The sequence below is a fragment of the Dreissena polymorpha genome, chromosome 3, assembly GCF_020536995.1.
Source record: "Dreissena polymorpha isolate Duluth1 chromosome 3, UMN_Dpol_1.0, whole genome shotgun sequence".
Lineage (NCBI taxonomy): Eukaryota > Metazoa > Mollusca > Bivalvia > Myida > Dreissenidae > Dreissena > Dreissena polymorpha.
Window position 1 is genome coordinate 47,253,265 of NC_068357.1, and position 17,169 is coordinate 47,270,433.

Here is a 17,169-nt window from a genome sequence, read left to right on the forward strand (position 1 = left end):
CAAAACCCTTAGTTATGCCATACCAGCATCATTTAAATGCGTAATCAGAAACATGACCCCTACCAAAACAAAACAACATTTAAAGTACACCGCAATGCTAGGTCTAGTAGAAAATGACAACTTTTGTGCAGGGCTATATTGTACATGTACGGTTTTAAATTTCTTCGCACTTTTGTGTCAATGTGAATTGTATTAAAATGCTTAAATTAGTGCAATAGGGTGTATTTTCATTTTTTCCGAAATGACTTTTGATCTTCTCAAACACAAATGTTATGTGAATATACAATAAGTATTTTCTCATACATGTTAACATTATATTATACACAATCTTTCATTTAACTTCATATTGATAATTACCAAGACATAAGAAAATCAAACAAACCATTACCGAATTGACGATATACATATTATAGCCATTTCAGAAAGTATATGTTGGGTAAAATCTATTTGATGTATTGTTTGACATACGACGGGGCAGCGATTTTATTTCTATTTCACATGTGTTATCTTGTAATATAATGTGCTTGCATCCGACAATGTTCTCATTTATTTATAATTTCCAATCGAGAATGATTTTAAATGTATACTGATTTCAAAGTCTTTTTTCATTCGGCTGACAATGAAAGCAAATCATAATAAACGCTATTTGGCTGCATGCAAATTACTTACATGGTAGTTCATGCTTCAAGCTTCTTAACAATAATCATGGCAAAAAAGTGTCTTAATTGAACATTTTAATAATAAGGTATATACTATTGTCTACAAACGTCCTTCTTATAGCATATATAACATAATTATATGGGTGTCTAAATATGTTTTGTACTACTGTATTATCTATTATCACACATTCATACATGGCAACAAAAGATGGAGAGTAAGTTATTTCCTTTTTCCTCGTTCCTTACTCATTATTCAAATTAGGAATAAGGAACTGTTCCTTATTCGAGCTAAACACATTTGATATAGGGTTTTAAAGAAAAATAATGCATACAATTCTTAGGTTTATCAAAACAAAATCACTCGAATACTTTTACTTTAGGTATTACGTGACATATTCATGTTTCGTCCTCGCGCTTGCATAGGATTTCTTGTTGAAACCGAACCGATATTCTCTAATTTGTGATATAAAAGTGCAATCTTGTACATTTCAATATGTTTGTTTGTATTTATAATCCAGTTCCTTTTTCGCGACTGAATACGGAAAAATGAAACATTTATATATTCCTTATTCAAGCCGAATAAGGAGCTTGCATTTTTTAACTTAAACATCAATGAAATTGATCCAAAGTTCACCTCATATAAATGAGTATCATTATATTTAGCTTGTACATTTAAAATACTAATTGCCATACATTTTACTTCGTTTTAAGTAATGATAATCCAGTTCCTTATTCAGTTTGAAATCGAATAAGGAACTGGAATGTTTTTTCTATAAATTATAAATCAAAATGAACCAACGAGACGAATATATCAACGACAATTATTGTAAATGTAGGACAGGTATACATATATTAGTTGAAGTACATTTCTAATTTGTTATATTTAATGATAATATAGTTCCTTATTCGGTTTGAAAAAGGAATATGGAACAGGTTCAAATCGAATTAGAAACTGGTATTATCTTACTTAACAAATAAATTTATATGAATAAAGAGACGCATAAAACAAGGAAAATCACTGTAAATGTAGGTTGGGATTAAAAAAAAATTATATATATTTATTTATGTATTGCAGTTTATTTCTTCTAAGTTCTCTTTTGTTATGATATGTTTTTCGCGGCTGAATAAGGAAAACGTAACCAGTTGCACTATATAAAAATATGACTGATAACCACCGAGAACAGTGCCCTTTTGTCCGATCCCACGACTTAAATTATTTTTGCCAAAACTACTGCCAAAACAACTAAGCTATTTCACCAAACAGTTTTTGTACTTCTTAAAAATTGTGAAAAACATTGTGTTTTTTTTACCCAATTGTTCACATCTTGGATGAAGTTTCTTTAAACTACCAGAACAATTTTCAGAGTCACCTCACAATGATATTTACCATTAAATAACAACAAAACATGTTAAAATCACAAGTCTTTGATAATAACACACAAACTACTGACTGACTGCAAACTGTATAAGCAGTCTGATCAATGGTCTTTGATGTGGGAGCCCAGTTAAATGCGGCAAATTAAAAGGGAGCAGTTAACCTGTTACACAATAATCACATGGTTATTTAAGAAAGAATCAATCACCACTATTGTTCTGCAACAATCCAAGGTATATATGAGTTTTACAGAGAGTATGATAAGTCAATGGAAAAAAATGGCAAATTAGATTTATCTGTATCATCATCATCATAATCATCATCATGATTGTGCCCCAACGTCCTCATAACAACTAGAGTGTTAACCTGGTTTAAATATAGCCACATAAGGGAAACTGTCCTGCACCCTGGCAACAATGTTTTTCACCGAACCATGACCATTTAAGAACTCAGCCTAGTAATCATTAGAACAAATATTCTAATCAAGTTTCATGAAGATTGGACTATACATGTGAGTCCTGAAGAGTTCTCAAAATCTTACAATAGCCATAAATTAAACAAGGTTTTACTATAGACATATAAAAGAATACTGCCCCGCCCCCATTTGGCCATGTTTTTCAAAGAACCAGAACCATTTTTGAATTCAGCTGAGACATCATTAAATGTTCTGACAAAGGTCCATGAAGATTTGACATTAAATGTGACTTCTACAGTGTACACACGCTTTATCTTTAATTTGACCTAGTGACCTAGTTTTTGACCTCATGTGACCCAGTTTAAATATCGACCAAGATATAATTGGAACAAATATGTGGGCCATTGTTCATGAAGATCTGACAACAAGTGCAGTCTATAGAGTGTTAACAAGGCAAAATGTTGAAGACCGACGAAAGACAAGGCACCACGTACGACAGACAAAATGTGTTCCCAAAAGCTCACCAAGAGCACATTGTGCTCAGGTAAGCTTGAAATGTAACAAATACGTATATGATGTACATTTCTCTGAAGTTTTAACTGTCATTAAAACCTTTTTAGTGTTTTTTTTCCCTGGCTCTTTTTGCGTGGCGCTGCGCAATGCCGCCTTTCATAAGCACCACTCTGCCCTTTTTCAAAGGAAAAAGCCGCCATGCGCCCTTAATGATAAAATCTATATTGCCCCTTGACCAAATTTCAGAGTATGGCCCCAAGCAGCGAAGATTTGCGCGGTAGTGTATTAGTCATGCGTGAATTACCCCGTGTCAATATCAATCGATAATTTCACTGGCTTATACCTCGCCCACTAATCGGTCCGTAATGTGTTCTCGTCAACGATAAAATCGTGGACAGTTACTCCGGAGATTAAAACGTCGATGTAATCCTCGTGGAAATTTTGCATTTCATGCATGATACAGTAATATCTAAACACTTATTTTTTAATGTCTTTAATTAAATTAAAAAACACAAACAAGTTGTATCTTCATCGTTATGGTCGTTTAGATTATCAATTATTGAAACAATTATTGAACCGTTTACTAATTAAATTAAATGCGAATCGCGTTTTAGATGGACATATACGAATTTACGTTGATATGCGCACCTGTCGCTTACATGATTTTAACAAGATGGCGGGCAATACAGAAAATAAATTATGACTCTCGGCAAAAATGGCAAATAACGATCAAATAAACGATGGAGATCATACATTTAGAAGGGATTACTGAAATGCAAATTAATGCATGTGATAACGAACGATGCATAAAGCGTTTTAAATACCAACAACATATTTATTAGTAATCTACTCAGTGGATATATGTAACGGAAACGAGTTGTTTGCAAATTGTTAGCGTGTTCATTTTACTCGCAAAGTTAAAACATCTGACAAGGTTATCGTTAGAAAATGGGATACGACAAACATAGTTTCATTTATATGTAAGTGCATCTGTTTATAATCAGATTCATATGCATATCTTGCTTTATTATGTTTGTCATGCAGTACAGTTAACTGAAACAGCATGGAACTTTAATGGAAGACATAGCAAGGTAAATATATATAAATATTAAATAAAGTTAGTTAAATACATACATTTCCATTAAATGTTCTTGTTTATATTTTTATGTTTCCCACAGCTGCCTCTGATGCGATTGAATGTTTCTCTCAAAACCAGGTATCTACAGAACGTTTTTGTCCTTTTTTGCATCAACCGTGCGTTAAAATGCCATTTTTGAACGTCATGCGCCATGCCTCTTTTCCCTCCTGGGAAAAACACTATTTTTGATAATTCATGTATAAACTGAATTCAATGTATAAATACGGCCTGCAAACGTAATAAAACACTATTTAATGTAACCGGTACGATTTGGTTTCTAGCAGTACTATAAATCTTCAGATATTAATTATGTTTTATGCAAATCAAACACGGTATAGCGTATTATTACACCAACATGTTTTTAAATAAAACATTGTATGGACATTTGTGACCTTAAGTACAAACAACACATTTCTAGAGCAAAGTTAATAAATTGATATAAATTCTTTAAACATATTAATTGTAAAAGTTTAGCATGTACCACCAAGGTACATTTGATGGTATTCTACACATGTATGTGATGTGATTAATTATGGGTCACGATTAAGGTGCTGCTACATGAAGCCTTAAACATTGTTTAAGCTCCGATGCTCTGCTTTGACTTCCCATAGTGGTGACTCCAGCTTTTGATTATTTTTACTTTTATAGTTGTTTTGTATATTACCCTGCCAGCTTAGTGTGCCAACCTGCATGCTTGAACCCCAAACTTGTCCTTGTTATTTTCTGATCACATAATTATTGAGCAAATTGTATTTGAAGAATCCATAAATTTCTTTTTCTTCTTAAACTTTTATATCAGTGAAATTGGTTTTATTCATTTAAATTACAATGATGTGAATGAAAATGCATGTACATGTTTGAACATTTAAATAAAACATACTTCAATGAAACAATTCCAAAGGGATAACATATGTATGACTGCACGCGCTTAATTGCCCGTTTGACGATAAACCACCCTGCCCTTTTCAAATCCTAGCTTGAGCACTAATTCCTATATTCAATTTCACACTCAGTAGAGATTAGGTCTTAATTCGGAATGAATTAAAAAACGAATCATAAAATGATTGCGCTATTATTTGCATTTAATAATATAATACAATAACGTTTACTTTCAAGTATTTGATGTGCTGCATGACAGACACATTAAAAATCAAAGTACTTACAGTACTGGTGTGACGATGCATTTGAAGAGGATGAATATAAAAGCATCAATATAAATGTATCTGCATCACAAAAATTGTGTTTGTGGGTACGAAAATTTTGGGTACGAAAAAGAAATGGGTACGAAAATGTTGGGTACAAAAATTATGCAAAAAAAAATTGGGTACGAAAAAAAATTGAGTACGAAAAAAATTGGGTACGAAAAAAAATTTGGGTACGAAAAAAAATTGGGTACGAAAAAAATTGGGTACGACAAATTTTGGGTACGAAAAAAAAAATGGGGGTACGGGGAAGTAGTACCCGTGGGGAACTTGACACATTCAGCGAAACTGAGAGGCGGGTTACATTCTCGATCAAATATAACAAGAAATATCTTTAAAAAGATATTCGACGTGTATTTTCTGTACCACTTATCTTAAAAAAACGTTCTGTTACAGTAAAACGTTTGTGGGTTATAACATTACGTTACGTAGCAGATCTATTCAAAACTCTTTAATTACACCATGCACTTTAATTTCACATGTATATCATACCAAACTTTATATTTCGTTGTTTCCTTTCCTTAGTTAATGATGTTATGTGTGCGGACGTTATTTCACATGCCAATGTGCATGAACATATATTTTTTCTCTTTTGATTATTGTTTTTTCTCTAATTCAAAAAGCTTAGGCATGTTAGTTCGTTAATTACGGCAATAATTTCATGATGATTTCCGAAAGTAGGTATGAGCACATAGTCAAATACGACTTTAATACGTTAGTTCGCCCATGAACACATGGTAAGGTTAACTAAATCTCCGCGATATGACCTAATATGTGTTTTAAACAGAAAACAATATCCAACAAACGAATGAATTATCAAACATAGTGTGTGCACTGATGTGGCTCTGTAATTTCTGTTTAAAAAGTTTATTTAATATGCAAAATGAGAGAGCACGTAGAAGAGCGAGTTTCACAGATGTCGCACGGCTATTATGCTGTTTATATACCATACTCGCTTTAACGTTTACAAATGGCAGGTTCGAAATAATTCGTTTTCTTTACACTCATGATCGCGTTAAACGTAAATTATACACGTTTTCATTCCCAACGTATTTACAGATTCACGACAAATATCAAATACAATACAGAAAATGCATAGTTGTTTCATTGATCTATAAACATATAATGGATTGAATATCTGATTTTAAATTAATGTTTTCAAACTATTATCAAATCTTTTTCCCAGAATATACTGTCCTATTTATAGCTGAGCTTCCTTTACCTTTATCAATGATAATCAGCGAGGTATGCAGATTAGAAAAAAATCGAGCTATCTCAATCGGACTGGCTCGGTCTTTTACATAGGTCGCCATTGTGAAGAATTATTTCATGGTATGATAACTTAGACGAGCTGCTTCGCAGCATCGTAAATAAAAATAAAAACAAATATGTGTCCTTATTGTGAAGAGGCAGCTTAGAAAGCAAAACGGGTGTTAACCATATTTGCAGTTATCTCTACAAATGAATACTTAAATTAAACCTTTTACAAGCTATTTACGAGACAGCAGGTATTTTGTCACGCACATAAATCTATGCTCTTAATTAAAGTATACCTATACCGTATTTTACATTTCAGAAAACCTATATATTTACATGTAAAAATAATAATAATATTAATATCCTTAATATTGATTACTTTTTTCAAAATGAACTTTTATTGTTTTCCTTATGATACTGTATGATGTTCATAAATCTGAACATGTCAGGAAACTTGAAGAATCTCGAGTCTCAGACATTACACGTATCATAGTCTGGTATAATTTTACCATTCAAACCCTTAGGAGCAATATAATGACTTAAAGAGTTTCATTCAATCGTTTTCTTAATTCGATATACATTCAGATAGAAATGACACTTCAGCAAAATACAAATGAAATATACTCCAGATACATTAAGCTGATATAGTACTGTTAGCATTAAAATCGCATGCAGGTTTTAAGCTCTCTTTCAGTAGTTGAGAACAGAAAATATCTCTCTTTGAAATATGCACGGAACAGTAACTACTTTCAAATATTATGGTTCACATCTGCGTATGAAAGTAGGCAAAGCTAGAGCTAAAGTAAACAAACATTTGATACTATATTTGTTGCCTAAGCCCCTTCTGTACACAAGCAAGCAATATCAATCACTTGCTATATTTATGACAATAAGCTGTGTTGTGGCATTTCCAAAATAGACTTGACCAGTTAAATTGCACACATCAAGCCAGCAGGATATCCTGTATAAATGAAATACACCACGTTGGATATACATGGTAAACAGTTCAAGTTTATAACATTAAAAAATATTATCAAGGTACCATACATCATCATTAATATAAACATTTAATCTTTATCATACACAATTTACATGGGATTTCTTGACTACTAGTCTACCCTGGGTCCTGCACCACAGTTTAACATCTCGTGCAACAGATGAGTTTGTAGGTTAATTAGGTTAAAACAGCGCTCATGGGCTCGAATTTGCAATCCTTCGGTTGTGAAACCAGTGTGCTTCCACTAGATTCTTAAACCTGCTCGACTTTTAAAACATTGTTCACAAGTGTGGAAAGTATTTAATATCATCACAGCTAAGGCTTTTATAGTAAAGTACTTTATAAAAAATAATAATTAATTTGTCGACCTTTTTTTATTTTTGAACTTGGCTGAAATATCATAAGAACAAATGGTCTGACAGAGGTTGAAAAAAGTGAATACTAAGGTATAAATATCCATTTAAAAATTGACCTAGTGACCTATTTTGGGGGCCCATGTGACCCAGTTTCGACCTCAGCTGCGGCTCATTGGAACAAATGTTCTGATCAAATTTAATGAATTTTGGCAAATACATGTGGCCAATGAAAAAAGCTTTAACTAGCATTATAAGGCATACTACCCCGCACCATTGCGGCTTTGTTGTTTCAAAGAATCGAAACCATTTTCGAAATGAAATTCGGCAAATATATCATTAGAGCAAATGATCAGAGCAAGGTTTCGTGAGTATTTGACTGTTATTGTTAAGAGTATTAAATATCTTTTTATAAAGCCATATAAGGGAAACTGCCGCGACCCCTGGCGGCAATGTTTTTCAACGGGGAAGAACAATCGTCAAACTCCGCACATACAGTGAAATCTGATGTAACGGTCACTTGAGAATAAAGGTCAACTGCCGACAACGGTCAGTTTGGATTCCCCCGATGAAAATCACTCTATATTACACTTGAGAATAACGGTCAATCGTCCATAACGGCAAACGGCCATTATATATCTCTCCGAAAGTCATGGTTGAACTGAATACAACGGTCACGGGTAAGTCGTTTCGAATCGCGAAAAGTAAAAACGCAGCACATCATTTGTCCGTTTATTTTGCGGGTAAAGCATCTGAGAGCGGTAATTGCGTTTGATGTGATAAAAGCGGCCCAATGCGAATAAACAAGTAATACGGTTTTCCGAAGGTTTGTTTTCCGGGGATATTAATGGGTTATCTTCAAAATAAAATATGTCAGTGTTTGTCTCACCATTATTTTTGAATTTGCTTTTTGATTACATGAAACAGGTGAAATTAACAATCACAATGTGTATAGGTACCAATAATCGGCTGCAGGCATAACGCATGAGCGCGTGACAATATCAATTGATCTTTATCACTGATAATGTCTTAAAAACAACATTTAGCCGGCGAGTGTTTTTATAAGAAGGCGATAAAAGGATTAGTGATCGTCTATAAAGGCAAAAATACACTGAATTGCAACATTTATAACAAACTTTAGGCATTAATGAAGGAGGATTTATTCATGTTTTATTTTGTATGAGGTTGTTTCAATGAGAATGCTGTTTGTGTGATGTTTGCATACGAAAACATTTTCGCGTCTTTTTCTTTGGATGAGAACGGTACAGTTACGCCGTACATTCGGTTTGTGACATCGAATCCGCTTTCATCCTTGTTCGATGTGATGTCAATGGCACGTGACAAGTTTAATTTACTGAATGAACGAGATGCATGAGTAAACAATTATACTATCGTTGATAAATTTATTGATTTAGTTTAACAATATGAAATTCACTCAATTTATAAGATATTATTCTTTATTATTCAATGCAATTTAATAATGTTATTATGCTGAGTTATTGGCAATGAGCCTTTTTTTACACTGTATGCAAACGCCTGGGTGGGGAAACGACGTAGCAATACAACCAACTGACAAACCATCTTAACATTGTGATCCGAAAACAACGGTCACATGTGGAAAACGGCCACTTTAGTAATTTCCCTTGACTGACCGCTGTTCTCAGTTTTGACTTTATAACAATATAACACATGTTCTGACCAAGTGTCATTAATATTGGACCGTACAATTAACTTAAAGAGTGTTTACAAGGTTTCACTATAGCCATAAAAGGAAACCTTCACACACACCGTTGCGGCCATGTTTTTCAACGTACCGGAACCATTTTCTCTATAGGTTCATATACATGTATCATTTCAAATAATGATCTTAACAAGTAAACTGTCCCGGCCCCTTGCGGCCATGTTTTTCAACGGACCACAAACATTTTTTGAATGGCCAAGATCCTTAAAAATAAATGTTCCTACACTGTTTGATTGAGATTCAATTAAGAATGGGATTTCTACAGTGTTAACAAGTATGTACTAGAGCTATATAAAGAAAACTGCCCCGTCACCTGGCGGCCATCCTTGTCAAGATACCACAACCCTTTCGGCCAAGATGACCTCAGAACAAATGTGCCTTCTAAGTTTCATGAAGATTAGACTAAACATGTGACCTCTACAGTGTTAACAATGTTTGACCATAGCAATATAAGGAAAACTACCCCGCTCTCTGGTTGCCATGTTTTTAACGCACTGGAACCATTTACAAGCACAGCAGAGATATTAATGGGAGAATTTGACTAACCAAGTTTCGTAAAGATTTTAAATAAAGTGGTCTCAAGAGTGTTGACAAGGTAAATATTGACAACGCACGACGAACAAAAAGTGATTAGATAAGCTCATGTTATGCTCAGACGAGCTTATAAAAAAGGCACGGTTTGTTATTTTAATGTTAAACATATGCATACCGTTTATCTGTGTTCCGCAGTTGAGAGCCACTGGGTTGACGCTCTCTATGTTACGCCCCTTCAGGTGCGCGGGCTCACTACACACGGCTGACTCTACTTTGAGAGACTGGCTGACCTGCATTCTCTCAATGAGCCATCGCAGCTGGCAGTCGCAGTTGAGAGGATTATTTTCGAGATGACTGGAAAACAATATATTTTTTGCTATAGCTGTTTAATTTTGAATTGCAGTTTTATTATTAAATGAAGACCTTAACAAAATAACAAGTCAATTCCACGATGTCAAAGCGGAACGAATTTGTAATAAAACAATAGTTTGCTACTGTTTTAAGCTTCGGTGTCGGTCTTTTGCATCACTTGACATAATATCCATGATTGTTTAACCCATAAAATAATGATTGGATTATTTACGGTATAATAACTAGAAATTGTGTGCCCTCTTTTTATCCAAATATAAATTTAAATGTTTAACCATGTTTAACGTAACAACAAGTCATGTATATTACATTCTTTTTTCCAGTTTACTTTGCAAATAATTGTATTATATCATCCATTTTGAAGAGAAGCTAGTGACATATTTATGGGGGACTTTGCAATGTGAAGTGTAAGAAAAACAAAGAGGTCTTCAAATGTCAAATTTTAATGAAATCAGGTTAAAAATAGTATAGCTTATTTGTCTAATTAAAGTGGACTTTACAATTTTATATATGTATACGTATTCGTTAAAGTCTGTTTACGTGAATGCCGGTTGTTAATTTTCTTATATGCCAGTGTTTTGGTGTTTGCATTTCATAATTATTTTCTGATTCCACCAATTTCTCAAAATATCAATTTATAAACTTTGCTCTAGCAAATGCGTTTTTTTTATTTTAGGTCACAAACGACCAGAACATGTTTTATTGTAATAATACACTAGACCGTTTTTGATTTGCATAAAACATAATTAATATCTGAAGATTAATAGTACTGCTTGAAACCAAATCGTACCGATTACATAAAAATAGTGTTTTCATAACGTGTTCAGGCCTGACGATGATAAGTTAATGTTCGCGTTACGTGTAATGACAACGCTCATAAATATACACACAGCATCAACAACTGAGACTTTGATTTAACAATATTGCTTATTGGATACAAGGATATTAATTAATTAAATAATTATATACAAAAATGTTCTCGTCATGAGTGTTGGTACATTCTTTTGCAAATATATATTTTTATGGTTAACACTGTATTACATCAAAGTACATGTTTTGAATTTGTAACTACAATTCTGTTGTTTAAGGTTTTGATACTGCAATATGGCCTTTAAATTGTCTATTATTTTGTTGCTTATTTCCAATGTGAATGGTATAATGCGTTAAAATCAACGTTTAGAAAAACACCTTACAAATAAGGTTTCTTAGACATTCCAAGTGTCCATCCCTGATTCGTTTGTTTCAAATTTTTTTGGTGCTATTAATTCAACAAACACTCTTATGAATATAAATAATGCAAAAGAAGACCTATGTGGTATGTGTAATTCACACGTTCATTATCAATTCATCTAAATAGTTAATATGATGTTACAAGCGGAATAAAGACGGCCAAGCACAAACGTGTTGTTATCGTCCATCGGAAAACCAAAAAAAAACAATAAGAATCTCTAGTCATCAGTCGTTTTGTAATCGGAAAAAGAAACACAAACGTTTTGAACGCGTAAGTTTACTATGATGTATATGTGATTGAAAATGGAACAATATTTTAGTTTCACACATTTTTTATGCATAAACTTATGAAACATATCTTTATTCACATGCAGACAACTGCTTTCAAGTTTGGAATATATGCAGTGCATCAATTGTAAATGAAACATATCCCGCCGAAATACTCCATATTGCTAACGTCATCTTGCTCACTTAAGCAATGCTATTCAGAAGTACATAGTTTGTATATCGAAAAAGTCAATAATTCAAACAAATGTTTAAATAACGATAATTGATGGGAAGTTCATAATTAATTCATAGTTGAAGAAACATTATGTTTACCTACACATACCACGATAAAAGTATACACATACAAATGTTGTTATTTTGAATAGTTTTTCCTTAAATAAAACCGATTAAATCAAGGAACTTGCCAACAATTGTGTATATAACACAATGCATATAATGTATTTATCAACATAACTTTAATATGTCAATAGTCTAAAGTCATTGTACTATAAAACTTAAAAAAACAATGTTTCGATTTCGGGATTCGAACCGGGGACCACTGATGATAAAATCCAACGCTCTATCTCTATACCACATAGGCCATCTATTTAACCTTTTGCGTAAGTTTTTGTAGTTCTAAACCCATTCATGGAAATGTTCGGACTGACGGTCATTTACGAAATAAAGCGAAATGATACGAATTTATTTACATTTTAAGACCTTAACTAAACATCTGTTTGCAAGATACGGATGCCTCCGCATAATTATTTTATCTCTCGAGCATAAACCAAAATACCAAACTTAAACATCGCAGCTAATGTAACGTAAGTTTCATTTCTCTTGAAGTTTACAAAATGTGAAATACGTGCCACACACAAAACCGACAGACAAAAGAAAGGACAGATGGAAGGCTAAGATGTATCAATAATTGTACTTATTGTAATAAACACCATGGTATAAACACCTATTTGTTCCTTCATTCTAAGCAAAGTTTTAAAGTATGTGTATATTTATTATTGTCCAATGCAATCTAATTATAATTCATTTTCAAGATACTGGTAAATAGAAAAACATTTTAACCAACTTGTTTTTATAAGAACTTCAAAAACTAAAACTGTACAAGACTGTCAAGTAACTATGATACTCATGAAACGTGTGGAAATTATATGTGGAAATTATATCAAACATATTTATTTATAATATATATACTCACTTATATTTATGAAAACTACAGTTCCTTTATCGCGACTAAACAAATGATAACGAAATGGTTACTTAATTCATATTCATACCGAATACAGAACTGGGGTTTTCAAATTATATGCATTGTTTAACATGTAAAAAGTGTACCAAAAATTTATAAAACAAGTGTTATCTGAATGTTTACATCAAAATATGTTTATGTCAAATTTCCATTAAATTTTACCTATTCATACTTATGTTTCTTACTGCTTATTTAAACCATATACGCAGGTTTGCATTTCCTCACTATGACTTCTTATGTTCCACACTCTTCCATATAACTATAACAGTCATTAGGCATGAAGTTCTGATGTTCAAAATAAGTATACGTTTGCACTTGATGTCATATATTACTAAACTTGAAATCAATGTCGTTTATCTGACTGAATAAAGAGCAAGAAAACAATTCCTTATTTAATATTCCAACCATATAAAGAACTGGCATTTGCAGTTTACTTTCAAAGTTTTGTTGTTAAATACTTACATCTTACAAACATATTTACATAGACGAAAATATAACCCCTTGTAAATCCTTTAACATGTTAGTGTGCTAAAAATGTTCCAAAATAATTATAATACTTTGTTTATCCAGTTCCTTTTTGCAGCTGAATAAAATGAACGCTGAACTTATATTTATTTATTTGTTTGGAAGTCTGTATGCATGCCTGCCTGCCGTCAATTCGTCCGTCCGTCCGCCCTTCCTTCCGTCCGTCCGTCAATCCGTCCGTCCGTCCATCCGTTCGTTCGGCCGTAAATCCAGCCATCCATTTAAATAGTTGTTTGTAGTGCCATTACAATTTACGCATTGTCAATAACATTTATAATTCAAATTACCGCGTGTTGAAAATCCCAGTTAAATAAATAATAAGTCGATGTAGGAATTATTAAAAATATTCAATATATAAGTCGGTAATTATCGCGAGTGGTACAACATTAAAACACAAGAGTTTCCATGTACGGTGAGAGGAGGTATATTCAGAAATTGCAGAAATTACCGAGCAACCATGTCTTATCCGAAAAAAATGCTAATGAAATGAGTGCTGACCTGCTTAAGATAAACAAAAAATCCATACACGCTATTATAAATGGATTTCTTGGCAACTAGTACGCGCAGTCTCGCAGTAATAGGCACAAAATATCGAATAAATGTAGAAAGATCGCAATTCAGAATTTAAATTAGTACCTTTCAGTTTCATCATACGTTGAGTTGATCATACGTTCATGAGATCCAGCGCGGAAACACAATCGTTGCACAACGAAACGTGTCTTACCAGAAGATAAACGTCAATCAATCTTTATGGAAATATCTATTCTGAACCATTGGTATACATATTAAAATGGGCTTTAATACATGATGTTAAATGCAATAGTTCAGCCAGTTCGTATTAGTGATTTCTGAACCAAATAGACAATCAAAAATTAGAACTTACAATTGTTCATCTATACTTAAGTTCAAGTCTGAGAACGTCTAACAGTTTTTCAATGTTCGACACTCAATCAAATACGCCGTCGTGTATGGATTCAATATCGTTGTTTTATGAGCATTTGAAAACAAATAACTAAAGCGAAAGTTATACCACTAGGACTCACTTTCAAATATTAAATTAAGCTTAGGGTTGTTCAAAATTTATGTTCTTATGCCTTTATAGGGGAATGCCCACGTGCAGCAACAGCCATATTAGTTCATAGTATTATTGGTTAACAATATTCTTACCAGAAAGCGCAGTAAACCGAGCAGTCTATTGGAAAATCACAAAATATCAAAAGCCAACGTTCTTCCGTCCAATCAAGCAGACAACAGACTGACAAGTTTATCCCCGAACGCCGCCCGAGACATATTGCGTATCTGGTTGTCATTAAGGTACCTGAAGTAACAACAAACAACTATGGCGTACTATTTGGATCGAAAGTCAACAAGACCTACTAGGTAAAAAGAGAAATGTACTTTATTTTGTACTTCGAAACCTTGAGTGTTAGCCAATCAGAAGACGCTTAACATCTGTTGCTTTTAAATATATTTGACATTGAACATTATAAGTATTATTATTTACACCAAATTATGCGACTATTGACCGCTAACTCATAGATATAATGCGTATTTATTGAACATTATTATTATTTATACCAAAGTATGAAACTATCGACCGATAATTCATAGATATTGTGCGCATTAATTGACCTGGCGTGGCGGAATTAACCTCTGACTTATACAAATAATGGTTATCACAAAGTACGACCAAACCAGGTACATTACATTTTAAATCCCGTAATCGTCTGGTAACTGTTTGGTTACCGTTGGGAATTTCCTACACAGTAATGAAATGGACCGTGATACTCAGTCCCGCATGGTCAATAAATACTCACAATATGCTTGATAATTTTTATTTTAAAAAAGGTAGCCTTGAATCTTCTTCAAATTGGTATAAAATCTATTTCAATGCATAAAAAACTTGAAACTTATTTGTTTTTTGTTTGTTTTTTTCAATTTTGATATTTTTATTCAATTTGTCCTTAATTAAAAAAAGAGATTTTAAACATTTATTATGAATACATCTGAAGGAAAAGCGGCTCAAGAGACGAATGTTTTGATTGGCTGTTCAGACAATTTGTACGTTGAAGTACAAACATGTACGTCGAAGTACAAATTGTACTTCAACGTACAAATATATACTTCGAAGTGCATTTCATATCTGTACTTCGAAGTACAATTTTTGTACTTCGACGTACATATTGTACGTCGAAGTACATTTCTCTTTTTACCTAGTAGGTCTTGTTGACTTTTGACCCAAATGGTACGCCATAAACAACGACATATGATTAAACATTCAAGTAATACAGGTTAACATAATTCAAAGGTTCCATATTCGGATTAAAAGAACGCCGATGTTAACAAGTTTCCTGATTATACAAGCAATATATGAATTGCCGTGTAACCATTAAATGGGTGAGTCAAGTGGTCAGCCAGCAGAGGAATCTCCAAAGAGATGAATAAGAGGTATAGCTGTCTACTGCTGGCTTTGTCAAAAGCACTGCAATCGTATTTTTATCTATATAGATTAGAAAGTGTATAAATAAAGAAAAGGCAATGTGTAAAACGTAATATTAAACTTTGACGGTACTTTTGTTTGTTTATTTAACATTGTGTTTCAATGTTTGTTTTTTCCGTTGAGTTAACACCATCAAACTCAAATAGCCTTGACATCTGAAAATGTTATTCTAGTTACAAAAATTGACAGCATGTACTCAACATGTCAATATATATATATATACGGGTTTAATTCTAGCTTGTTAAGAAGAGAACAAAAAAGTCTTTCAATGTCACATTTAATTCAAATCATCCTGAAACGTTTTCTTATATCAACTAAATGGACTAAATTATTTTATATCTGTTAAAGTATTATGACAAAAATGATGGAAATGTTAAAATTGTTTCTGACAACCCATTATTTTTAAAGAAGCTTGATGTGTTTGGTGTTTAAGAAACAATTTTGTATTATCTGAAGCCACTCCGATCTTGACAAAGTAGCAACAGTTTTAAATAGTCATTCTGTTTTCTTGTTTAGTATCAGAAAACAAAATCATTAACATTCTATATGTAATGAATGTCTTAAACTATCATGCATGACATCAACCGTTCAATATTTAATAACCTTTGCTCTAACAAATGCTTTCTAAATTGAAGTTTGCACATGCCTAGAATATGTTGCTTTTAATAGAAGTTAAAACCTGTTTCAAGATTCTAGTGTCTAGTTATAATATCTTACAACTGTTTTTATTAGCATAAAACATAATTCAGATTTTCAGAAATAATTAATTTTATAAAACCATTCAGTCCCGGTGATAGGAAAGACGGACGGAAAAGAAATATCAAAACTTT

General features: G+C 32.8%; 1 protein-coding gene across 1 annotated transcript in view; it reads right to left on the reverse strand.

Moving 5' to 3' along the window:
- The window catches only part of LOC127874014 (fibropellin-1-like), a 116,581-nt gene that overhangs the window by 77,787 nt on the left and 21,625 nt on the right, over nt 1-17,169 (reverse strand). Inside the window, exons 3-4 of the mRNA XM_052418122.1 lie at nt 15,007-15,157; nt 10,360-10,538 (exon numbers count right to left, since the gene is read on the reverse strand). Of these exons, the coding sequence (XP_052274082.1) occupies nt 10,360-10,538; nt 15,007-15,157 (330 nt within the window). The remainder of the gene's footprint in view (nt 1-10,359; nt 10,539-15,006; nt 15,158-17,169) is intronic.